This window comes from Lissotriton vulgaris, chromosome 3_1 (assembly GCF_964263255.1).
Source record: "Lissotriton vulgaris chromosome 3_1, aLisVul1.2, whole genome shotgun sequence".
Classification (NCBI taxonomy): Eukaryota; Metazoa; Chordata; class Amphibia; order Caudata; family Salamandridae; genus Lissotriton; species Lissotriton vulgaris.
Window position 1 is genome coordinate 1,253,616,401 of NC_141689.1, and position 27,138 is coordinate 1,253,643,538.

General features: G+C 46.9%; 1 protein-coding gene across 1 annotated transcript in view; it reads left to right on the forward strand.

Annotated features, from left to right (window-relative positions):
• The window catches only part of GRSF1 (G-rich RNA sequence binding factor 1), a 484,726-nt gene that overhangs the window by 361,050 nt on the left and 96,538 nt on the right, over positions 1-27,138 (forward strand). Inside the window, exon 8 of the mRNA XM_086961766.1 lies at positions 21,716-21,851. Within this exon, the coding sequence (XP_086817892.1) occupies positions 21,716-21,851 (136 nt within the window). The remainder of the gene's footprint in view (positions 1-21,715; positions 21,852-27,138) is intronic.

Consider the following 27,138-nt stretch of genomic DNA (forward strand, 5'->3'; position numbering starts at 1 on the left):
AGGAACTCATGGAGAGACAGTAGCTTGAATGCCACTTTCTAAATTTGTTAATTCACTGCTATGATGTAGCAATAGTTGTTAACAAACGCTGTTACCCACCGTTGCTACCTCATAAAGGAATTCCAGGCTGCGCTGATAGAGCTGTCACAGAGACTCAGAGGAGCACTGGAGGGCAGGGAGCACAGCTTCTGTTTTAGAAGGAAGGAAAGCCAGAGAGTGATGCGGGCGGGCAGGTGGCAGAAGGCCACATTTGTTTCACATTTGGGAGAGGGATGAGAGGCCATGTTATGCAAGACTTCCTCATTTCTCCTCTGCCACTGCATAGGAATTTGGGAACCATACAGAACATGAAATTATAGGTGGGTAAAAAGAGAATTGCATTAATGTTTTTCAACTTAGGGTTCCGAGTGACATGAACAATTCACTTTATGTATTTGAGATCAGTCAGAACTCCTTATTGTAGAACACTCTTGTAACTCAGTTACCCATCTATAAATTTCTATATTGTGTATGATATCAACTACTATAATATTTTTCTCTGCTGCTTTCTGCTTGATAGAAATTGTTTTCCTGCTCTCTACTTCATAAGCGGTTATTTTAGGTCTGGTTCCTCTTTGAGGGTGTTGGGGCATCGCCCCCCATAAATGTATCGAATCACTCCAGCCCCTATTTGTGCGCCTGATCCCCAGTATTAAAAATGTAAAAATACTAGATTGATTATTTTCTTTTCCTGGCCGCAGTGGTCCGCTTGTTTCAGCCGCCCTGGACCAGTTGTAAATTCCTGAGGAAGGTGTAAGGGACCTAAACATAATTGACAGCCTTTGTCTGACTCCACATTCACCTACCTTGTTGTCCGCAGTCACTCACTGTTTGACTTTTGAAAGTCGCAGTGCGCATGTCAGGTTGGACAGCAGCCTTTCTGCGGCCAGCCCGATATTCACACTAGAGGCCTCTTTTGCATGCTCAATGATTGATCCGAGGGGAATCACAGCTGTAGCCCTCGGTCTCTTAATGAGTGCTAACTTTGCCTGCCCAATCCAATTCTGGCACTGCTCTCATGCCGTGTTGATAACAAAAGCAGTGTCTGGATTGGCTTGGAGAGGCGTTTTTCCCAACCCTCTGGCGTGCACTGAGGCAGCGTGGGGCTGGGAGGCTCCGTTCAGGTCGACAGAGCTATATTCCGATCACTGCATGGCTTTAGAATGCTTTATAAAGCTATTAGACATCTCACAGTCCACCTCCCAGAAGGTCCGTTTGTGCTTCTTGCCCCTTTTTGTTTGGTGGACAAACACGTAATAGACTGAAGACATGGATCAGAATGATGCTGTGGATAAACCGCACATGGCGCTAATACCCACCAAAGCTTTCTGCCACAGCAACAGTGGTTTTCCTAGCTTGCTCTGCCATCGTGTGTTGTACCTCTTGATCATGCTTACCGTCTCTGCAAGTGACAGTTAGTGGTTAGAAAACCTTGAGCCAAGGGGAGAATGGTGCCTGTTCCAAATCCAAGACACATTCACATTTCGAAGGATCCAAACTGATAAGGGTAGACCCATGGGTTAACACACCTACTTCAGAGACATGGTCCATTCGCTCCCTTTTTTCAGATTCTACCTGTTTTAAAGCTCACACGTGGTGCTCAGAGATGAGTTAAAATTTTGTTTTTTCTTTAACTTAGCTTTTTTACTTAGACCCATTCTTTCCTGCTACAATGCGGTTTAACCCCAATTGCATTGCCCATATGTAGTCACCAAGACTTCAGCACTGGTCATCCAACCTTATGTCCCTCTTGTCACTCTCTTCACATGTAGTTGTCTTCTTTCCTACTCCCTGTCATCCTACCTTTTCATTTTTCTCAACTGCCCCTTTCCACCCTATGCATTTCACCTTTGTTTCGTTTCATATTTATCATTGTCTCCTTTTCTGAGCCTGATCTTCCCTGCTCTTTTTAAATTTCCTCACTACAAATGTAGATCAGAAGCACATACCAAAATGACATAAATACAATGAACATCAAGAAGATGTTCACAACAAATGGCACTCTGGGAAAGAAGACTGTGCACCATTGAGTGGGATAAGAAGACAGGGTAAATAGAGTTTTGAGCGTGAATCTTTTCTGGATTCACTATGCTGTGCATTAATCCGCCATCTAGCGGGTGGGTCCGAAATTGTAGTATTTCTTATCCTTTTTTTGTGTTGTTGGTGAGCGTCGACTTAGTACCATTTGGTGCCCTTCTGTGACATCGACGGGTTCTTCCGGAAGCTCCCTCCTCTGGTAGCCATCTTCAGATTCTTTTTTTCCGCCGTTGGGTCTGGATCGTTACGGAAGGAGCTCCCAAGATTGAAGAGAAGAATCGAGGAAGTACGCTCAGAAGGATCAGCACCCGGTCTACAACCTGTGCCTGCTGCTGGATCATCAGAGCGACGACTGTCTGCACAGTCTTCACCCCGAAGACGTTGAGGGTGAGAGAAAGGCAGCGACGAGCCAACAACAACATGCAAGGCCAAGTACCACCGCCATTGCTGCAAGACCTGGGCCTCTCCGGGAAGGAGGAAGATAATGTCACTGAAGGGCCAGAAGGTGACGAGGACAGAGATGTTTTGGTCGTGGAGGTCGAGAAGAAGACTTCAAAGGAGGTAAGAGGGTCGTTGTCCTCGGAAAAACTAGAAGAGTCTTGAAAATCAGACTCTAGATCTCCAAATGGATCCTCTGCGTGGGAAACGACCTTTACAATGCAACATTTACAACGCACTACCATTACAACAAAACTTTTACAACGCAACATCCATTACAACGCAACCATTACAACGCAACCATTACAACGCATGACACTACAACGCACACCACTACAACGCATGCCATTACAACGCAGTCATTACAACGCATAGCATTACAACACATAGTACCCTTACACTATCCAACACTTACCCTACTGTTGAACCCCATGGAGTTAGAATAGTAATTTTTACCCCTACACTATCCAACACTTACCCTACTGTTGCACCCCCTGGAGTTAGAATAGTAATTTTTACCCCCTACACTATCCAATACTTACCTTACATGCAATGCAATGTTATGCTTTGTAATGGTATGCGTTGTAAATGTAGTATGCGTTGTAGTGGAATGCGTTATAAAGGTAGTTTCAAAGAATTTGTTGTAATGGCATGCGTTGTAATGGTATGCGTTGTACTGAATGTTGCGGTGTAAACAATGCGTTGTAAAGGTAGGCGTTGTAAAAGTATGCGTTGTAACGTCATACATCCACTCGGCGTCGAAGCATTCGGCGACAACAGCGGTATCCAAACAAAAGCAAACCGTAGGATCCTTGGTTAACCGCATCGCTGCTGCGGTCATTTTTGCGCTGTGCGGCTGTTTTCGTAAAACCGCGTTACATGACGAGCTCAGCTCGTCATCCGCACACGCCACCCGTAGCTGATGACGAGCTGAGCTCGTCATCAGCATCGAAGGGGTTAAGGACTCCGGACCAGCATAGGTCCTCGAAAAAACAAAGACGTCGAAATACAGTCTGGAAAAGGACGCTTTGGCGTCGAAAAAAGAGCTTTTTGAAAAAAACAAGGGAACCCAAAGAAGTCGGCAAGGGACCTTGGGAGTCAATATTACTAAGGCAACAGTGGTCCCTTACAAATAATAATGCTTTATCAATTAATATAGACAAAGTCGTTGCTATATTTGAAAACGACATGCCCAGCCGGGCAGAGGTCTTGGTATTTACTTTTCAGTCAATGTAAAACATGAATAACACACACTATACAAGACAGGGCACAAGCCTGTACCGAGTCAATCACACAAGAAATATCAGGACAGGGAACAATTAAAGGGAACGAACAAAAGGGCTTAGGCAAGAGCTTAACGTTCTGTAACCTTGTTAATCGCACAGTTTTGATTATAAAACGGAACAATATTGACACCTTCACACTTTTAAAGGGCAGATAAAACATTCCATGTGTGTAAGGTGCTCATAGTTGTCGACAGCTTTTCGATCCGTTTAACACATTCTTCGGATCTCATCAGGACATTTAATGTATGCCTCATAGTAAAGCAGCCTCATTTGCCTAAAGGGAGGAAGGGAAGGAAAATACCAAACAACATCCATAAGGACAGTTCGGAAAGGACGCTTGTATACATAGCGTGAATTTTGTGGGCATGCACTCTGTGGGAGAAAGGTTCGAGTGCGACAGGCTGATGTCAAGTACTGAACAAAAATATACCTAAACACATGCAAGAAAACGAAAAAGAGGTCGGTGCATGTGCATGACATGAAAATTATATTCGACGCAAGGTGCGTGACCTGAAAATTACATTCGGCGCAAGTGCTGAAGCAGCTTAAAAGGGGTAAACAGCGGGTGACGACGCGTTCATCTAGGCTAGTGAAGATGACATTGGAGAGGTTAAATATCTATAGGAGAAGGCTAAAGCTCACCAAGAGGGAAGCCAATGGGTTCAAGGCTTATTGTGTAAATGGCGCCTAGCTAATTCAAATGCATTGTTAAACAGACATGCTTACCAACATTGGGAGGAGGTAGAAGAATTGTTAAAAAATCTACCAGAACAATTCCAAAAACAAATAGCCACCTGGTAGAAGCGGGTAAAAACAGTGCAAATACATGTCCAAATCAGCCCTTGATGCTGCTGAAACATCTAGCAGGCACATGATGACTGGCATCACAGAAAGGAGAAACGCATTGCTCAGAAACTCAGAGTTCAAGCCAGAAGTGCAAAGCAACATCATTAACTCACCATTCAATGGGGAACAGTTGTTTGGAAGTGTGGTTGATGAAAAGCTAAATCAACTAAAAAAAGAACAACGAAACTGCAAGATCCATGGGGGCTCTACAGTTCAGAGGCATGCGTAGAGGCACACCATCAAGGAGACCAGCGGGGAGAGGTACACACCAACCTGCTACCTCACATCATGGTTACCAACAAACATACCAACCGGGAAACAAGAGCACACAACAGGGACCGGAACAAAGCTGGCAAAACCAAGGAAGAGCATCCTTTCGAGGGTTTCCCTGTGGCCTCATAAAACGGCATCCAGGAGGGGACATACTCTTTGTGGCATTTTGGGAGCGGGCCTACACACCTTGCAGTGAGGGAGCCTTTTCCCGCACCCATTCTCTTTCTGGTTTTTCAGTCCAAGTTAGAGGTCGGCGAGCCGGCACCGTTCACATGGAGAATCGAGCTAAATAAAACGGAGTGAATGGTTGACCCAGACTCCAAGAGCCCATGTATGAGCTGTATGTTTTTAAATATGAACTGAGAAATCTGCTTGGACCCGCCCTGATGACAATGCTATTAGTGAACTAAGAGCATGGCCACTACAATCGTTCGGCAGGGAAGGACCAAGTGTGTTGCAGGGCTAATTGTTATGCAGCCTGAAAAAGGACATTTTGTGGCGTAAAGCAGCACATTTTGTATTAGTATCACTTCATTATTTTGTCATGGTCATTTTTAGGTCTCGCCTGTCAATGCGCTTGCGAGAATATAGGGGCTTATAAAGAGGTTAACCAAACTGGCGATTTCATCCAGTGCCCGTGAAAAGCAAGCTCAATGCGCAAGCGCATTGACATAAAGTGCGTGCACATCAAAGCCAGCCATCTGTTCCCCAGCTCCTCCCTCCTCCCCTAATTATTCACGGCTGCCAGGCCGTGTCTCGCGTTTTATTTTAACTTTTTTTTTTAACTTGTTTTAACTTGGCTTTTATTTGCAGCAAGCGCTCCCCAACTTTGCAGCCCTGTGCCACATTATTTTATCAACATGTCTCGTTGTAGAAAAACATCCAAAACAGAGAATTCTTTATGCACATTGCCCCCTAACTCATATTTTTTTTAATTTGGATTAACAACATTGCTGATGAAAGTAAATTTGTCGTTGGGGATATTTCCTAGCGTCTCTGTCTTGTTTTTTTTTTTGCTTTCCTCCTCCCTCCTCGTGTTCAGAGCCCTCTCCACCCTGGAAGCACAAACGCAGTTGTGGATTTCTCACAGAGGAGAGCCAACTCTGAGACTTCGCACTGCAAAACCACTCCCCCTACAGCACTCACACATTGCCTGCCTCTGTTTACTTTGGTGGCGCCGGCAGCATTTTCAGATCATTAACCCTTTCCCCTTCTGCCGATCCTTTCAACAATGTGCATTGCAATGCGCTCCCGCCCCCCCCCCCCTCCCCCCCCCAGCAATGCCAAGAGCTTTTTTTAATGTAATGCCCTTTTGTGACTGTGGTAGTTCAGCTTGTGTCCTACTAGTTGCTGCAGAATGTATTTTAAGCATGAATTTTATAATGGTCTATTTTTGGTAATGGATTTTAGGGAACGTTTTTCAAAGATTTGTATTAATCATACCATAAACGTGTTTACATTTCTTAATACTGTGCATAGATCTCATCTCATGTTTACCAGTTTTACACCCAAAATAGTAATAAGCAACAGAAAGGTGACCGGTCAGCATTTACAAAGGGCCTTCCACTGCATGGCAACATGTTGCTGGGTTTTCAGTACCTTTTGATCCTTCTGAGCTAGAAGCAAGATTTATTTTGTTAAAATCTGCAGATTACACAGCCGATGATGGGTAATGTTACAAATGTGGCAAATCCATAATTATGCGAAAAACACAGCTGCTGATAAATCACATAATTCCAGTGGCCCTGAGTAAGAGGCAAGACAGATGTGTACCTTACATGTGGGCTAGATTCTTCATATACGTGGAGCAAAACTATAGTCTGTTAAATCAAACAAGAGCGGTTTTTGTACATAAAACATCCTGAACTCGTGTTTGAAGATGCTATAATATGTGATGATGAGCAAAAAGAAGGATCATGAAATTAACTGTTTGCCTAAGATCACGCAGTTTCGTCAATCGAGGAAGTCTGGATTGAATCTTGATGTTTCAGACTGTGTAGTACCCACGAGATGGATATCTCTTGGACGGAGAGATCAGAGAGTGGGTGACAGGCATAATATAATTTCATTTTTAGACGATTTACATAATGCGAACCTTGCCTTCGGTTATAGGAGTGCTTCACAACAGACAGAATAAATGACATGTTTTTAAGGTCGAGCCTGAGAGTGCATGCGCGAGCTTGTGAGGGACGTTGTATTCAAAAAGGGCTTAGAACCCACCCATTGCTTACCACTTGTTTTCTTTCGTGTGCCTCTTCTTTGATGCCTCTAAAATTGGCCAGTGCTGGCCAAACATAATTTCTGGTCATTCCACTGGAGCATGAACCAAGCACAAATTGATCCTAGTTAATCAGTGCTTGTCCACTGCTCCCGACGTCATTGCAGTACTATTTTTCCTCTCTTCTACTCCCCCTGCCTGCTTCTCTCTACATAAAACTTGGGCTTTTCCCCTTGGTTTTAATGCACTTTGCCCATTGCGTTACAGAGACTGAAAAGGGGTGTGCCCCTTCACCAACCCTAGGCAGGCCCATTTGGCTAGTTTTTGTTTCCTACCTTATTCAAGCAGAAGTCCCTTGCTGTGAACTGGAGGGGGTGGGGATTCTTATTCTGGACCATCAATAGTGCTTAAAACAAACCTCCATTCCTTCCGAGTATTTTGCAAAAAAGAGGGAAGAATCGCTGTCTGCCGTAGAGTTGGGAGGCTGCAAAGGTTTCCCTCTGTCCTTTTTTATGTAATGCTATAACACATTATGCAGCAAATGGCACAGAAGAATGGCAGTGTGTAGTGGCTTTGAGAGCATGGGCCTAAGTGCAACAGAGTCGCATGCAGAGTAGTGTCATAGAGTGTAGTGGTGTGGAGTAATGTAGAGTACATTGGCCTAGAGTTGTGCACATTAGAGTAGAGTGGCATTGAGAGCAGTGCCGTAGAGAACAGAGGTGCAGAGTAGAATGGAGTGGTGAGTACAATGGTGTAGAGTGGAATGGAGAGCAGTGGCGTAGAGAAGAGTGTTGTAGAGTGCAGTGGCGTAGTGGGAAGAATTGCTATCTTGAGGCTGCAAATGTTTCCTGCCGTCCTTGTTTATATAATGCTACTACCACACTGTGCAGCAAATAGCACAGTATGCCTCTTGTAGCACACAAAGGAAAAGGAACTACCTCTAGCTACTGGGCTTTAGTGAATTTGCTTAATTATATGGGATAAATTGCAGGGTTATAGCTTTGAATAACAATCTGCTAGACAAAACATGAGAAGCTTAAAGGCAAGTTACCAAAGTTGAAGCAGTTTTTTTTCACTGCACTGGGAAATGCGAAGACCTTGTTAACTTATAAATGCCTATGACTTGCTCATCTATATTCTAGAATTGCTATAAAGGTCAATATTACCGACATCCTATATTTTAACATACCGCCCAGTTGTATGCTTTAGCTTTTCCTAAATCTCAGGACATTGCATGCAGCACCGCCTGACCCTGGTCCAGCCAAGTGAGACTGCCACATTTTACAGAGCGCCATCAGATTCCTTAGTCTAGTTGCATTGTCCTGAGCTTGCTGAAAAATTTGATGTACTAGCATCTTCACTGTGTGGTACATAAGGCCTGCAGTTGTGAGCAGCAGCAAGATTTACAATTAGACACAAAAGTATGTGGGTTATTGCATGAAAACCACATATGCTGTTAGAGGTGATGGTAAAATGATCTGCTGAAACAGTAGGTTTCCTTCCTCTTGTGATTTTACAACCCAAGTGCATAGATAACTCGTGCGCTGGACGAGTCAGTAAGAGAAACGCTTGTTCTCCTTTGCTGATTTGACATAATCCCTGTTATGGCACAGACCCGTTTGCAGAGTTGTGTGGAATCATCAGGCTCAGAGCAGACTTAAGGTCATAGAATAACCTGTGCTGTTAAGTGGCCTTTGAGGTGACAGAACGACCTGTGAGGTCATAGATAATCCTACATTTTCATTGAGTGGTCTGTGAGGACATAGGCCTGTGAGGTCATAGACTAATGAGCATCGGCATTGAGTGACCTGTGAGGTCCTAGAACATCATCTGGGGATATAGAGTAGTCTGTGAGGCGGTAGAGCAACCAGTGACGTCATAAAGTGGCCTATAAATTGACAGAAAAACTGCAGTCCTAGTGCATCTCATGGGGTGATAGAGTAGCTTAGGTTATACAATAGGCATAACGGTCAGGGAGTGATGTATATATTCCTCTACCTGCCTTAGTGGCCTTAAGTAATCCCAGCAGGTAAAACAGCATCCTATAAGGACATAGAGCTGTTAGTTAGGTCGTTAAGTAACTTATGAATCCACAGAACAATCTTTGGGAATTAAAGGGCAACGTGTGACGTTGAGGAGGAGACTGTAACATCAAAGAGCAGCCAGTCAGGTCATCAATCAGCCCATGAGACTGTGTGCTGCATAGTGTCAGCACAACAAACTAGGCACATACAAGGGACAAGTGGAGTATTGTATGATATTCCCACTCCCAACGTGAAATTTCCCATTTTACGTGGTTTAGCCTTTGTTGATTGTCCTCGCAAATTTGCACCAGAAGCTGCACTTGGAGTACAAATTTCACATTAGACACAGCAGTCTTGCTCTTGTTTCACTACACAACAATTGGCATCATGCTAAAAAAGCTTTTTTACACAGTTGTGGAGGTTTACATCATCAGTGTGTCACTCTGAGCAAATCTAGCACTGTACAATTCTTTTTACATTCACACAACACAGTGTTAGAAATTTTCACGCAGCACTGTGTTGTGTGAATGTTGATAAATACAAGCCTATTTCTATTTGCACATGTACTAATTGCATGCTTTTTGTTCTTCGGTGCGCCTCATTACTCAGCAATCATGCCCACTATTCCTTCTAACTGTAATGCACTCAAGGCGCTTTGTTCTCCTGTAATATTAAGCACCTGTGTTAAAGTTTGGTGGACAAGGCCCTCCATCACAGATGTGAAGGAGTGCCTTACCCACCAAACCCTCGGTTCGCCAATCATATGAGTCCAGAGGGCTGTCAGACACTTCAACACTCCACTCTGTGGCACACCACTCCACACCATTCTCCTCTGTACCATGCTGAAAAGCAGCCACGTTGGTTTACAAAATGGCTAACACACATTAGCAAAGCCAATAGCTTTTACATAGGTAAGACCTGTTGGCTTTGCCAGTGCTTTTTAGTTGTTTTTTTCTGTTTTTTTGTCCAAAGGAAATTTGCTGCAATTCACATGATGCGGAACTGTGGCCAAGGTTCAAACCTCGCCCCAGTGGTAGATGGTTGACAGCTGTATCCATTTTGCACATAGCCTCCCACAAAAGCTTGGTTCGTTTTGGACTTGAAGGTCCAAAAGACCTGGAGCTGAGCCAGCATCTGGCTCGAGTGTGGCTTGCCCACCTCTCGTCCTAGGCCATTGTCTGCAACAGTTTCACTGGCTCTGCCTGATGACTTCCTATCCTTCGTTAAGTTAATCTTGCCATTGATAGATCAATTGGTTCTGCCACTATCTGGTGGAAAGAAGAGACAGCACTGCATATGAAGGCCAACTCAATCTTCTTTATCAGGTCTGGTTAAACTCTATCCAGGAATGGCATTTTCAAGTCTGAGGAATGCTCTTATGCAATACCACTCCTGACAAGGCACCAAAAGCATAATTGCCATACAACTAAGATGTTTACACTTTATTGTAATTTGTTTCCATTAGCTGGTGAGATAATGGAGCACATCACGCATGCCGGTGTTTAAGGACCTATGTATTTCTGTCAAAATGGTTTGCAAGGATGTGTTAATAATTATTATAGGCTTCATTCCAAAAAAGTGATTGAATGGTGGAAAACATCTTCTGTGGTCTCTTTTACACTTTTTTCTCTATTGTGGAGTGTCTTTATTATATTCTAGGGCTTTACAAGACCTAAGCCAGCACCCCTAAATCAGAGATCTTGCCTTCGAACAGGGACTAATTTGAGGGTCAAAAGTGACTGCACACTGATACGTTCTATTCTTGTGGAATGGTCTTTAGTCAGTAAAAACTTGTACTAAACAGAGTTCATCTGTGCACTGGCATAAAGTCTTAGTTCAGTGATGTCTAAAGTTATGTTATTTAGGCTATCCCTTAAAAAGATACTGTTCGAGGCATGTGGGCTGCAGAATTCATATCTTAGCGCAAATCGCCGCCTAGTGTTGGGTCCGGATGTTTGCACTTTGTTATCTTGGAAGAGTCTTCAAAGTATCACAAGATAGGTGACTCCTCCCCTGGACTACAGTGCGCATGGGCATCTTCTCCATCTTCAGATTGTTTTTCTCCGCCATTGGGTTCGGATGCACTTAGACAACTCCAACTTCGGGACCGAAGTTTTCCTACTTTCTAAGGCCAAAAACCTTATAGTTTCGACTGTATTGTTTCTGCTCGGTATCCCTCGACTCAACAACTCTTTCCATCTATCTCTGGTAGTCGACGCGGGCCGTTGGGCCTATTCGACACCACGTGGGCCTCCTGCCAATGGAAAGGACCCCGTTCAAAAGATGCCCACAATGTCGATCCAAGTTTCCACATAGCAACAAGCATACAGTATGCAACAGGTGCCTATCTCCGGAGCACTACGAAAAAAACTGTCCAGAATGTGCTCAGTTCCGGTCGAGAAAACTATCCAGAACCGAAGAGCTGCTCAACAAGAGATGCAGCGACAGGCACCTGAACTGGAAAACATTTTCGACGACTAACATGAACTCCCAGAGGCAGCGGACTCCGACCTAGAACTAGTCACAGTAGAAGACCAGTCGGACTTCGATGACAACATCCCACCGGGGCAAACCGTGAGTACCAAAGCCCCTTCCTGCCTCCACCTCCAGACAAGGCTCAGGTCAAAGCATCGCCTAAAAGCCTTAGCCGCGACCAAAACACCGCTTCAGAAGCCTCGCCTTCCGGTTTGGCTCCGAAGACCATACCCAATCCTTCTGGTACCCTAGCACCGAACAAAACACTCACCAAAAAGGCCGACGACTCAAAAACTTCCGCAGACCAGGCGCCGACATTAAAAAAGTCGTCGACCCGAAAAAAGTAATCGACCCGAAAAAAGTTGTCGATACGAAGACTGCCACCGAGCCGAAGAAGGCCGTCGAACCGAAAAAGGCAGTCGAACCGAAAAAAGTCGTCGACCCGAAAAAAGTAATCGACCCGAAAAAAGTTGTCGATCCGAAGACTGCCACCGAGCCGAAGAAGGCCGTCGACCCGAAAAAGACCGTCGAACCGAAGAAGGTCGTCGAGTCGGCCAAGGCCGTTGAGCCGAAAAGAGCGGTCGGTCCGACAAAGGACGTCGAGCCGAAAAAAGCTCAACAGAAAAATAAAAACAAGCAAGCGGCCGATCCAAAAACATCGGCGCCGAAGCCACAGACAGTGGAAGAAGAGTTTTTTCAGCCTGATCCAGTGAGCCCAGACCAAAATAGACTGTATATAGAACCTGATACAGGACATATAGCAGTTTACAGTTAGAACAAGAGAAGACTGGACACTGAGGCTCCTTCTCCTGTTCCTCCTAAGAACAAGCATTTGCAATGCAATCGGTCTAGCATTAGGAAGGTTTGAGCTATTGGTATTGTAAATGACACATTTTTTATTTATGTGTTCGTTTTGAAAATAGCGAAATTAATAGCTTTGTAATTTACAATGCCAATAGTTTTAACTTTCGCAAATGTGACACCTATAGCATTTGTAATGCAATATGTTGTATTTACGTGACTTGGATGTATTGATATTACAAAGCAATGGCTTTTTAAAAATAATTAATACTTAAATAAAAGTTATTGTAATTTATAATGGCAATAGCATAAACGTTCGTAAGTAACTTTTGTGAAGATTATGTTCCGTGTATTTTATTGTGACGAAAATCCAAGAACAGAAGTGAAATATTAACATCTTTTTGTGACATTTGTAATAAAGCTTGAAACATTGAGAGAACATATTTGAACCAGTTGTTGTTGAATGTTTGCACAGATTGATGCTGTGGTGGTGACGAGTGATACTGTGGTGAGGCCGATAGAGTGAGTGAGGGCGATAGATAGATAGTGGGGACACGGCCAGTCAGAGGATGAAGTGTGAAGGGGTTGTGAGGAAAAGGGGGACACTTCAGGGGAGGGGAGAGGCGAGGGGGTGGAGAGATGAGGTGCATACGTTTAATAGAGGCTAGAGGACAACGTAGAAACTGTAAAACGCAGAAGGGAGAGGGGGGCAGTAATATGAAGGAAAATAGCAAAGGGGAATGGAAAAATAGGAATGACCAGCAGGATAGAGGAGGGATGGTGAAGAGGCAAAAATGGATGAGACAGCCTGAAAGGAGAAAGAAACCAGCCTGACCTAGAAAGGGCCAGATTTAAAAAAATGTCCTACAGCGTTCCATATTCTACAGATCCCTTCAGCATTTTGAGCCCCAGTTTAGCATCATATGAAGACTGCAACACATTTCACAGATGTACCTGTTTCCAGAAGAAACCTGACCACTAGGGGTGAGTTCTCTGTACCATGCATGCTGCATATCAGGGCTAAACACCCAGCGCATGTGTTCAAATTGACGGTTACATACTCTCTTTCAACATATTTATTCTTGAATTTTATTCATGACTATCAAAAAACACCCTGTCGCCTCGAACGGTAGCAGGGGTTCTGTGCACTAAAACTCCAGCAGTTGTACGAAAAAGCGTTACATTTGACCACAAATTAAAGTGCAATAAAATTATAATCAAAAGATTAGAAGCAAAATGCAATACAAAAGCCCTAAAAATATTGCTTCGAAAATGTTTGACAAATAGTTGTTACCGGTTAACAAAATTTGAGCTGTTCTAGGCCGGAGATTAACAGAATAGGAGAAATACACTGCTAGAAGCCTAGGTCTGGGGATTTCTAATTTAGGCAGCGTCTGACTGCGAGCCAACCTAGATGTATCCTTTGGACAGGTAGTTTTGGGGATAAACAAGCAAGTGGTTTTTGTGGGTAAGCACCTTTATGTTATCCATGTACATTTAAATTGGGAAAGGAAGTGCAAAGGCAATGGCGAACAATAATTAAACAAGTTTGAGCTATTGACATTGTAAATGACAATGCCTTTTATTTTTGTTTTTAAAACATTAATAAAAGGCATTGTCATTTACAATGCCAATAGCTTAAACTTGCGTATATGCGAGACCTATTGCATTGCAAATGCTTTTTTTCTTTTAATACACGTTTTTGCCCCAGTGTGTTATCGGCTCCAGTAACAGTATTGGATACATTACAGTGACCTATATCTGATATTGTGTGGTTAAATACGTTGACATCTGCAGTTTATAAGTACGGCTAAATGTACCTGTTTAAATATATTTATTGTCTTATTACTGTTAAATTAATTGGTAGAAGTAAGCTTACGTGTATAATGTGGTATTTTTAAACTAATTGATTAATTTAGGACTAAAATAAAGGCCACATATTACAATATACAGTATTTCGGATTCAGCCAGTGACGCACACGGCGTCAGAAGGTAACTCAGGTGGTTCATGTCAACGCCCCCACCCGCCTGCCAGGAATTGTTACTGAGAACCCCCAGAATAGCGGAGGTACAGAGCCCTTACACCCAAGCACACAGCGCTTTATGTCTGCATTAACCCCGGCGCAACTCTTGTCTTTGAGGGCGAAATAGATCAGCGGATTACTGTGCCTACTGCAGCAGCCTGGAAGCAGTTGCTTCGGCAGACCTTGCCACCATACAATTTATAGAGATCACCGTTTTCATTTATTTAAATGTTATCACACTTAGGGAGAGCTTTGGCCTGAAGGGGGAACCAGCGAGAGCTTTATAGCCACAACACATTAACACATTCTGTGCCTGGCAGACGGCGAGTGAAGGGCCAGCTGCTGAAACAGGGGCTCCCAGTATGCACTTGACGTCAAGGAACGTTACGGAAACTGTGGGTATAGAAGGATGCATGCAAAAATGTCTGAATGTCTGGAATTAGTGCAGTTGAACCTTTTTACTGTTTTTTTCTGTATTTGGAAAGTAGTTTTCCTTTGCAGAAACCCCGTGCATTACTTCAAAAGAATTTTTCGGGTGCTCTATTCTCGTTCTCACGCTGGAAAATGATTTACTCCTGCTCTCATCAGGAGTAAATCCCCAAATGCCTATAGACAGAGAAAAAGATGAATACTGACAGACTTACAAGTTAGTTAGCATGCTCAAACTTTCCAAGGCACCCCAACCCTGAAAGTGCACTCCTCGCCTCTAGTTCCAGATGAACTCACAAGTAAAATGACCCAAAATTGGCTAAGTGAGTGAAAAGATTTTTGTTTAAACTCACGTTTTATGAATATTAAAGGTCAATTTGCACTGGTAAATAATGGCATTTGAACGTGCCGGTGTTCTTAAGAGCAAATGTCTTTGTGAACTGGTGGTCTCTGTACTCAGTCTATCCAACACGGTTTAATTAAAGTGCATTCATTGTACCTTACTGTTCGTGCGTGATTACCTCAGGAAGCAAAAGGGCACGGAGTTAATTAAAGTATCTTTGAAGTGCCGTCTAACTTCCAACCATTAAATGCCTAACAATGAGTTCTCTCGGACTTAAGTACTGAAAAATATGACATCAGTGCCTGCAGCTGTCTCAACAAAAACAACTCCACAATAGGGGCCAATGTTAGTGCGCAAGAGATTAACTGGGACAAGTACAGTAATCTATTCATTCTTAAATATTCCAACAAAGTCGCACATTTCACTGTTATTAATCGACTGTTGTGCAACAACGTAATTGCTATTATATATGTGAAATCATTAAACTTGTGTTTCAACAACACCATTGAAAAATACATGCATCCGTAAAACATTTGTAAAGACTCGAAGTGAGAAGAGCGCTCTCCGAGGCGGCCTCGAGTCCTTGTTACTTTCAGAGGCTCCCGGTTCTCCTCAGTGAACTTCCCCCGCTCGGTCGGCGCAGCCCCGGTGCCTCTGCGAGTGGCGCACACTTCTCCCGCAGCCAAGCTAGCGCGCGCCGGAGCACTCGGGGTCAAGAGCACTGTCAATAGGCAAGAGGGAGCCAGGGCTGCGCGCGCTCGGCAGGACGAGAGGAGACATAGAAGAGGGACGACACAAGCTGTGACTACAGCGACCTGAGGACGCTGGCCTATAGCCATTGACATAAACATACTAGGCCGCGCCCTGGGCGTACCGACGTCAGCGCCGTAACGAGCATCCGTGAGAGCAGCAGGAGCCATGGAAGCCCGCTACAATCAGAAGAGCCCCGGTAAGGATCGGCAAAGTAGAGGGTAGAGGGCTGCGGCGGCGTGTGTATGCGTGCGTGTGTGTGTGTGCAGGGGGGGGGGCAGCGTGTGTATGTGTGCGCGTCAGAAGAGCCCCGGTAATGATCGGCAGGGTAGAGGGCTGCGGCGGCGTGTGTTTGCGTGCGTGTGTGTGTGTTTGCAGGGGGGGCGGCAGCGTGTGTATGTGTGCGCGCGCCTGTGTGTGTGTGTGTGTGTGTGTGCATGCATACAAAGGGGTGGGGGCTGGCTGTGTCTGTGCCGTTAATGCATGCGGGGGAAGCGAGTTAGTCTGCGCAAGCGCGGCTCAGAAGCGCGCTACCGCGGTCAAAACTGACTGCAAAAGCGCGCGTCTGAGTCGTGTCTTCATTCATAAATACTGGTAATAATAGGTCTGAAGCAGACACCATCAATGCTTACGCATTGAAGGTAGGTCTGCTCGACCTAAAAAGGACTTTTGGACATCTCCTTCTAGACCTTTCACACCTCCTCCTTTCACTCCTAACATGCCTTATGTTCCATATTCTCCTACACCTCCACACTATGATGAGGGAGAACACATGGGTGAAGACCCTCAACAGGATTTTATAAACCCTGATGATCAAGGAATCAGAATGACCCTGATGACCCATATGATACACAACCCATACCCGATCCCTCGCCATACCCCACAAAGCCATCTCCTACGGATGACACTGTCGCCTTTAACCAGTTGGTTGACAGAGCAGCTCAGTATCATGGTGTAAGCATGCACACTGACCCTGTAGAGGAGGATTTCCTATTTAACACCTTCCCAACATCAGAGAAAAGTGTACGTATACTCCCCATGCTAAAGGGAGTACTAAAGCACGCACCAGACATCTTTAAAGACCCAGCAAGTGCGCTTGTCCTCAATCCAAGAATTGAAAAGAAATCTAAACCAGCCCCTACAGACCCCTCTTATATCAAGTCTCAGTTACCTCTAGACTCTCTAGTTGTGTCTAATGCTAGGGAAAGGGCAAATTTGCAAACAGGTGATCCCCCCCCCCCTCTGACAAGGAGTCAAAAATCTTAGAAGCCTCAGGGAAAAGAATGGCCTCTCAGGCAGCAAATACCTGAATTGCCAATACACAAGCTCTCCTAGCACGCTATGACAGAGCACACTATGTTGAACTGGAGGGATTATTACAACACCTACCAGAACCCTATAAAGCAAAAGCTAATGACCTAATACAGGAAGGGAAATTCATCACTAACGCCCTCATAAAATGCGCCCTTGATGCAGCTGATACAGCCGCTAGGTCTGTCAACACTAGTGTGTTGCTACGCCGGCATGCCTGGCTCTGCATCTCGGGTTTTAAAAATGAGGTGCAATCTACCATACTCAATCAACCCATTAACCAGGATTTCTTGTTTGGCCCTGCAGTTGATACCATCTTAGAAAAGATGAAAAAAGATACTGACACCGCTAAGTCCATGGGTGCACTTCAATTTCAACAGTCTAGGAGCTCCTTTCGTCGCTCCTCTTTTAGAGGCTCAGGCAGAGGCAACACATCCCAAACTTCATCATTTAAAAGTACTACACAAGGCACCTTTAATAAAGGCTCCAACAGAGGAGGTTATAGAGGGAACAATAACAAGGGCAGAGGACGTGGTGGTAATAACACCAGAGCCTCCACCGCCAACAAACAGTGAATTGTTCACACTCCCTCCAGACCACTTAACACCAGCCGGAGGCAGAATAACACAATTCCTACCAGTCTGGAACGCCATTAAGACAGACAGGTGGGTGAGACAAATTATCCAGTATGGTTACTACCTGGAACTCACTTCTACTCCACCCAACATACTGCCAAAACACCGTCCAATGTCCAAAGAACACATCACGCTGTTACAACAAGAGGTTCTTTCCATGCTGGTAAAGGGTGCCATAGAGCCAGTACCTTTTCAACATCAAGGGACAGGAGTATACTGTTTATACTTCCTCATTCCCAAAAAGGACGGATCCCTCAGACCAATATTGGACCTCAGACCTCTGAACCAATACATACTCTCAGAGCATTTCCATATGATCACTCTACAACAAGTACTCCCACTACTCCAGCAAGGCGACTTCCTTGCTACATTAGACCTCAAAGATGCATACTTTCACATCCCTATACATCCAGCTCACAGGAAATAATTCAGGTTCACAATAGAAGGTCACCACTATCAATTTAAAGTTCTCCCCTTCGGGGTAACTACAGCACCAAGGGTTTTTACAAAATGCCTAGCAGTAGTAGCAGCACACCTCAAAAGGCAACACATCCATGTGTTCCCCTACCTCGACGATTAGCTCATAAAAGCTAACTCATACGCACAGTGTGCAACCCATACGTTGCAGACAATCCAGCTACATGCACAGTCTAGGATTTTCCATAAATTACCCAAAATCACATCTGCAACCCTGCCACATACAACAATATCTGGGAGCAACAATAAATACCTCAGTGGCGAAGGCATATCCAAATCCAGCCAGGATAGCCAAAATACAGTCTCTCATTCAAAGATTTCAGCCACAACACTCCCTGCCATATCGAGTGTTCATGCAGCTTATAGACATGATGGCCTCCTGCATATTCATTGTCCCTCATACTCTGCTTCAAATGCGCCCCTTGCAGGAATGCCTAGCACGGCAGTAGAACCAAGCTCCAGGACAACTAAAAGACCTAGTGTTGGTAGACAGTCGCACTTACAACTCTCTGTAGGTGGAACCCACAAAACCTTTCCAAGGGGCGACTGTTCCAAGAGCCAGTTCCACAAGTAGTATTAACAGCGGACGCATCACTGACAGGTTGGGGAGCCCATCTCCTTCAATACACAGTCCAAGGTCTCTGGACAGTCAAGCAAAAGACACTACATATAACCACTTAGAGGTACTAGCAGTATTTCTATCAATGAAAGCCTTTCAGAAATACTTGCGCAACAAAGCTGTGTTAATCCGGACGGACAACATGACAGCCATGTACTACATCCAAAAACAGGGAGGGACACACTCTCTGCAGCTATCTCACCTAGCACAGAGCATATGGAGGTGGGCAATTCCAAAGAACATTTTCCTCCTGGCAGAACACCTCCCTGAATAGACAATCAGATAGCAGATCTACTAAGCCGACACAGTCAACAAATACACGAATGGGAGATTCCCCCTCAAGTTCTACAACCATTCTTCCAAAAGTGGGGGCATACAGAAATAGATCCGTTTGCCACAAAAGAAAACTCAAAATGCCCGTCCTTTGCCGCCAGGTTCCCACACCCGTTGTCACAAGGCAATGCGATATGGATGAACTGGTCAGGCAGATTTGCGTTCGCTTTTCTACCAACCCCACTGATTCCATTAGTGGCACGCAAACTAAGGCAACAGTCACTCACAATGATCCTGGTTGCTCCCACATGGGCAAGACAGCCATGGTACACTACGCTCCTAGAACTCTCAGTAGTTACTCCCCAAAGACTGCGCCTTTCGCTACAATTGCTAACACAGAACCATGGAGAAATCAGGCACCCAGATCCCAATCAGATGAACCTAGCAATCTGGCTCCTGAGGTCTTAGTTCGGATATCTTAACTTGCCTCCAGACTGCATGAACATTATCAAGGTAGCAAGGCGTCCCACTACCAGAGCATGCTACGCAGCTAAATGGAAAAGATTTGTAATTTATTGTAATAATAACCAAATCAATTCATTAGATGCCTCCATCCAAAACATAATCTGTTATCTGCTACATCTTCAAAGATGTAATCTAGCATACTCATCCATAAGGCTACACCTTGCTGCTATAGCAGCATATCTTCAAAGCAGACAACGTGTCCCTGTTCAGAATACCACCTATCAAAGCTTTTATAGAAGGACTTAAAAGAATTATCCCTCCAAAGCATCCACCTTCACCAGTCTGGAACTTAAACATAGTACTTACCAGACTCATGGGACCACCCTTCGAACCACTTCATTCATGTGAACTACAATTCTTAACATGGAAGGTGGCATTTTTTATTGCCATTACCTCCCTCAGGCGAGTGAGTGAGCTACAAGCACTAACCATTCAGGAACCCTTCATGCAAATACACCACAATAAGGTAGTGCTTCGTACAAACCCTAAATTTATGCCAAAAGTTATCTCCGCTTTCCACATCAATCCGTCCATACAATTGCCAGTTTTCTTTCAAAACCCGCAGTCAGTGGCTGAAAGAGCTCTACACACACTAGACATTAAAAGAGCCCTGCTATATTACTTTGACTGAACTAAATCATTCAGAAAGACAAAGCAACTATTTGTTGCCTTTTCACCACAACATAAGGGTAATCCCATTTCTAAGACAGAAATAGCCAGATGGATAGTTAAATGCATTCAAATATGCTATCAAAAGGCAAAGCGCACTTTAACAGTTCCCCCAAAAGCCCATTCAACGCGCAAAATGGGAGCATCCATGGCTTTCCTGGGAAATATTCCCCTAGAAGACATATGTAGGGCAGCTACATGGTCTACCATACACACTTTCATTAAACATTACTCTGTTGACGTGAAAGCTAAGCAACAAGCTGCTGTGGGCCAGGCTGTCCTTAAAACTCTTTTTCAAACCACTGCAGCTGGTACAGGTGACCACCACTAGAGGAGAAACTGCTATACAGTCTATGCTAAGATATGAATTCAGCAGCCCACATGCCTCGAATGGAAAATGCTACTTACCAGTATGCATCTGTTCTTGGCATGTAGGGCTGCTGACATTCATATCGCCCGCCCTCCTCTATGGTGCCTGTCACAGCTGCAGGGTTATCTTCTTTACATACATTTACATGGTCATCTCTTACTTTCCTATACTCCATCTTTGCCACAATGGCGAAAAACAATCTGAAGATGGAGAAGATGCCCATGCGCACTGTAGTCCAGGGAAGGAGTCACCTATCTCGTGATACTTCGAAGACTCTTCCCAGACAACAAGGTGCAAACATCCGGAGCCAACACTAGGCAACGATCTATGCTAAGATGTGAATGTCAGCAGCCCTACATGCCAAGACAGATGCATAATGGTAAGTAGCATTTTCCTTCAATCCACCCAGTTTGTTGCACTTGATGTCTTTGCCGTCTGCTTCATACTTGCCGTAGCTCCCACCATAAAATTATTCCTAGTGGCAACGATCTCTCCAGTTATGGAAGTGTCTTCATGACACCCCAGTTATTCATAGAGCCATCCATTTTTACTGTTGAGTTGGATGATCTAATGTCACTACTCAACACCTTGCTTGTGTTTGTAATGAAAAAAATTGTAATTGTGATGGCACTCTAAATAAGTAGATTTTTTGACAACTAGCTCAGACCCGCTCAGCAGATTGGTTGTGCTGTACACGTCATAAGAGCTTGTTCTATAAGGAGGACTAGGAGTGTAAGCACCAAGCATGCAGAGCACAAATAAGATATGAAAAAATAGATAATTAACAGGCTGTGTGCAGCCGATGAACCTTTCCACATTGAGGTTTTCATAAAAATATTTTCATTCATCTTAGTTTTTCCATCCTTTGACCCCAATGAGGATTACAATGGATTACAACTCCTACGGCAAGTCAACGGGAGAAGCTATGGTGCAGTTTGCAACGCAGGAGGATGCTGTTTGCGGAATGGTCAAAAACAGGTCACTCATTCGTAAGTAGCGATACTGTTCCCAACTGAAAATGAGTGTCATTTCACATGTTTATAATGTAGCTCTTTTAAAATTTAATTGGATCATATAGCAGCAAAATTGTTTAATGTTGGAGTGAACAAAGTGGTACATTCCAATAATATCATGGTCGATGTGGTCGTTATTGTCACTTGTCATCTTAGTTGCCACCCAGCTTCTATCTGAAGCCCGATAAAGGACCTTGTATGTTTTTTATTTTTATTACTGTTTTACTGAGTAATCAACAACAAACATCTCAGCAATACGTAGTGAGCAGTGATAAGGTACATGCTGGTGCTAATAAGTCTCAATAATGATGACATTTACTAATCATAGAACTACAATAGCTACATATCTGAAAGAGACAAGTTAGTGATAGATTCCTTACCTTAGAATATCCCCCGGCGTCAGACTGGATCCGGAAATTTTTGCGTAGCAATACCCCTGCGGCTCCGTGTCCGTCGTCGTTAGCGCCGGAATGACGTCGTCGGAGTACTTAGACGCCGCCCATGCGGGCTCACGTCAGTTCTTCTTTTTTCCGCGCCAGCTAGCGCAGATCCGGAGAAGCTCTACCCCTAGTCATTTTTTGAATAAACTTTTGATCTTTTTTGATCATTCTTTTTCTTCGAGTCTTCGACTCTATCGGTGCCGGTAGGGATGCCCGGGTTCAAACCCTGCTCGAAGTGCGACCGACTTATGTCGGTCACGGACCCCCGTCGCCGGTGCCTGAAGTGCCTAGGCCTCGATCACGACGACCGCACCTGCTCCGACTGCCGGGCCCTGACGTCGAAGGCTAGGTGAGAGCGGTCACGCAAGCGGCTCGAGCTCCGGCAGTCTGCCCCGCGCCACTCCAGGTCCCGGCCCCGGTCCCACGGGAGGTCGAGGGACAGGTCACGAGGACGGAGTCATCGCAGCTCCGGGAGTGGACACCGGTCATCAGGCTCCAAGTCCTCAGGTAAGAGGCATGAGAGGTCGGAGAGACGTCATCGTTCCTCCGACGCTCGCACGATGCGGCCGGGGGCTCGGGTGTCACCGCCCACGCAGCTCCGCGGGAGTCTCAAGCGTCGCCGCCTGCCCCACACCTTCGGGGCACGGCACGGCGCGACGCCGGAGGAGATCGAGCGGTACCTCATGGCCATGAGGTCCCTCCCTCCTCAGTCGGGTTCAGTGGCGCCTTCGGGCCCAACGGTCCCGTCTTGAGGCCCTAGCGGGTCGGGTGCTCCGACGCCGCCGGGTGCTTCGGCCCTGGCGCCGCCGGCGACTTCGGTCCCGACGCCGCAGGACCTCACTGGATCCGCTTCCGGATCCGGGTCGTCGCCGGTCGACCTCGCCGGCGCTGGCCCCACGGGTGTCGCCCCCGGCGCCCGCTGTGGACGCCGACCCCAATGTTCCCTACGGTCCGACTCTGCCACCGGAAGGGCGCCGCTGGGCGCCGCTTCCGACAGCCTATGGAGATTTTTATTTCCACAAGGAGGCCCCGTCTACTAATTCAGTTTTTTTTGGTAACGGGTGACGTGGAGGATTGGAAGGGGTCTAAGGACCCTCTGGCACTGGAGTGCCAGTCTCAACAGGACTGGACATATGAGCTTGGGGTGGCCAGTGGTCTTGACACATCGCCAGACACTGGATTTACCTCGCCTCAGACTGTGGCTTCGGAGGAGGGGTCTACATATAGTGTAGTGTTGACAAAGGCAGCCAAGGCCTTACACCTTGAGTTCCCCGTCGCGGCCGTGAGGACTGACCTCCTCACTGAGGTCCTTAAACCGCAGTCAAGCTCCAACGAGCCTCTGCTGCCGTTCAATGAGGCCTTATGTGACGTTCTTGTGGGCACTTGATCCAAGCCCACCACAGGCCCGCCTGTGGATAGGAACGTGGCCAGACGCTACCGCCCGGCCCCGGGCGACCCATGCTTTTTGTCCACCCATCCCACCCCCGAGAGCCTGGTCATCCAGGCCTCCAATTCCCAGACGCATTCCCGTCGGCCCCGCCCGACCGGGAATCCAAGAGATACGAACAGTTCGGGAAGAAGGTGTTCTCGTCTGTAAGCTTAGGGCTGCGGTCTGTAAATACCGCCTGTCTCTTGGGCCAGCTACACCCACACTCTGTGGGACACGGTTGCGGAGGTGCTGCCACAATGCCCGGAGGAGGTCCGGGCTAAACTCGCCCAAACCCTTGCGGAGGGCCGAGATGCAGCGCGTTATTCCATCCGGTGTGGACTGGATACAACGGACTCACTGGGCAGGGCAATGGCAACGACGGTGGCGGTTCGACGCCACGCCTGGTTGAGGTCCGCCAACTTCTCGGCCGATGTCCAGGCCACACTTCTGGACATGCCGTTCGATGGCCGTCGCCTCTTCGGCGACAAGGCAGACCATGCGCTGGAACGTTTTAAGGACTCCAGGGCTACGGCCAAGTCCTTGGGCCTCGCGGCCCCACGCCAGCAAACGGTTGCTTTTCGCTCCTTTCGTGGCCACGGAAGGGGCGCCCCCACACGTGCTGCCAGCCACGCGCCGCAAAATGTTCAACAGCGCGGTGGTGGTAGTGGAAACCGCCGTGGCGGCGGTCTGGGACAACGGCGAGGCCAGTCCACACCTCCCTCCACAGCACCCGCCTCAAAACGTTCCTAGTCCGAGTTTTCAGGCCCATGTGACGCCTGTGGGAGGGTGGGTTCGCCATCACCTCTCCCACTGGCGCATTATCACGGCGGACAGGTGGGTGCTGCAGATCGTCCGAAGGGGCTACTCCCTCCCCTTCGAGGCGACCCCTCCATCCATGCCATTTCGTGTCGGGTGATCACTTGCAACTTCTGCAAGAGGAAGTCACGGCCCTCTTGGCCAAGGGGGCCATTGAGCGCGTTCCTGGGCCAGAAGTAGGGTGTGGATGTTACTCCCACTACTTTCTGGTTCCCAAGAAGGGCAAAGGGGGCCTATGCCCTATCTTGGACCTACGGAACGTCAACGGCTTCCTCCGGAAAGAGAAGTTCAAGATGCTGACACTGGCTCAGGTTTTAGCTGCCCTGGACCCAGGAGACTGGATGGTAGCGTTGGACTTGCAGGACGCTTATTTCCACATCCCCGTCCTGCCGGCCCACCGGCGTTACCTGCGGTTCACGGTAGGCCACGAGCACTTTCAGTTTACTGTGCTCCCCTTTCGGCCTTACCAGCGCCCCACGGGTGTTCACAAAGGTGATGGCGGTAGTCTCAGCTCATCTGCGCAGGTTAGGGGTGTCAGTCTTACCCTACCTAGACGACTGGTTGTTGAAGGCGGGCTCGCCCCGGACAGTCGTCATCCTCCTCCAGACTACGGCCGACCTCCTGCATTTGCTGGGGTTCTCCATCAATGTGCCGAAGTCGCACCTGTGTCCCTCTCAGAAGCTCCTCTTCATCGGAGCGGTTCTCGACTCGGCGCAGTTTCGGGTTTACCCTCCCGAACAGCGGGTTTGGGATATACAGGCTCTGATTCCCATCTTCCAGCCGTTATCCCGAGTCTCGGTCAGGTTGACGCTGCAACTTCTGGGGCTGATGGCCTCCTGCATCCTTCTGGTGCATCACGCCAGGTGGCGGATGCGGGCTCTGGAGTGGGACCTGAAGTTTCAGTGGGCCCAGCATCAGGGCAACCTGTCCGATCATGTCTTGATCTCGGAGGGCACTGCGAGACCACTGCAGTGGTGGCTCACGGACCGCGACTGGGTCAGTGGCAGATCCCTCTCCCTACCCCACCCAGAGCACGTGGTTGTGACAGACGCATCCCTCTAGGGCTGGGGAGGCCACATGGGAGAGGCGGAGATCAGAGGCCTCTGGTCTCCGGCGGAGTCCCGGCTCCACATCAACCTTTTGGAGCTGCGGGCGATTCGTCTAGCACTGAAGGCATTCCTTCCCTCTGTTCGGGGGAGTGTAGTGCAGGTGTTCACGGACAACACCACCGCCATGTGGTACTGCAACAAACAAGGCGGGGTGGGGTCGTGGACCCTATGCCAGAGGCTCAGCGCCTCTGGCAGTGGCTGGAACATCAGGTCGTGACCCTGGTGGTTCAACACCTGGCAGGCTCTCTGAATGCCAGAGCGGACGAACTCAGCCGACGGTGCATGATGGATCACGAATGGCGTCTGAACTCGGACGTGGCGCAAGGCCTCTTTCAGCAATGGGGACAGCCTTGGTTAGATCTATTCGCCACAGAAGGGAACGCGCAATGTCATCAGTTCTGTGCGTTGGAATTTCCAAGGCGGCACTCGCTCGGCGACGCTTTTCGTCGCGAGTGGAGTTGCTGTCTATTGTACGCCTTTCCGCCAACAACTGCCTTGGGCCGAGGAGTCTCCTTGCAGGACATTTGCCAGGCAGCTACGTGGGCCTCGTTGCACACGTTCGCAAGACACTACTGCCTGGACAGTCAAGTCCGGAGGGATGGCTTCTTTGGCCGTTCCGTCCTCCACGACTTTCTGGTGTGATTATTGGTTCGCAGACCCACCGCCGGGGTTGGTATTGCTGGGGTATCTATTCTAAGGTAAGGAATCTATCACTAACGTGTCTCTTTCAGATGCACTTGTGTAACGATATATCTGTAAGAGACATTAGTTAGTGATAGATTCCTTACCGACCCACCCATCCTCCCCGTTCTGCGAACCGATATCTAGGGTAAGGACATCCCCTTTCAGGGCCCTAGTTTCATGGCACCAGTGTTGGTTCTATCACGGCTCTGCGTATGTGGCGCGGAAAAACTGTGTATCAGAACTGACCTCAGCGCGCATGGGCGGCATCTAAGTACTCCGACGTCATTCCGGCGCAAACGACGCCGACGACGGACGCGGAGCCGCAGACGACGCCTACCGCCGCGCAGGGGTATTGCTACGCAAAAATTTCCGGATCCAGTCTGACGCCTGGGGATATTCTAAGGTAAGGAATCTATCACTAACTAATGTCTCTTACAGATATATCGTTACACAAGTAGTAACTTGTGCGTCACGGCACATTTGTAAACCAGGTGGGGCAAAACATCTCACTGACAGTCTTGTTTTCGTGAAGTACAGCTATTCTGTCCTGGTCAGTCTAAGCCCTCCTGTTCTTTCAATCTCCATATAGAGGCAATCTGAAAGAGACATGTAAGTGATAGATTCCTCACCTTAGAATATTCCCCAGGCGTCAGGCTGGATCCGGAAAGTTTTCTGCTTAGCAGTACCCCTACTCGCCAGTAGGTGGCGTTGTGCGGCTCTGCGTCCGTCACTGGCGTTGTAAGCACCGGGATAACGTCACGGAGACTACTTAGGCGCCACCCATG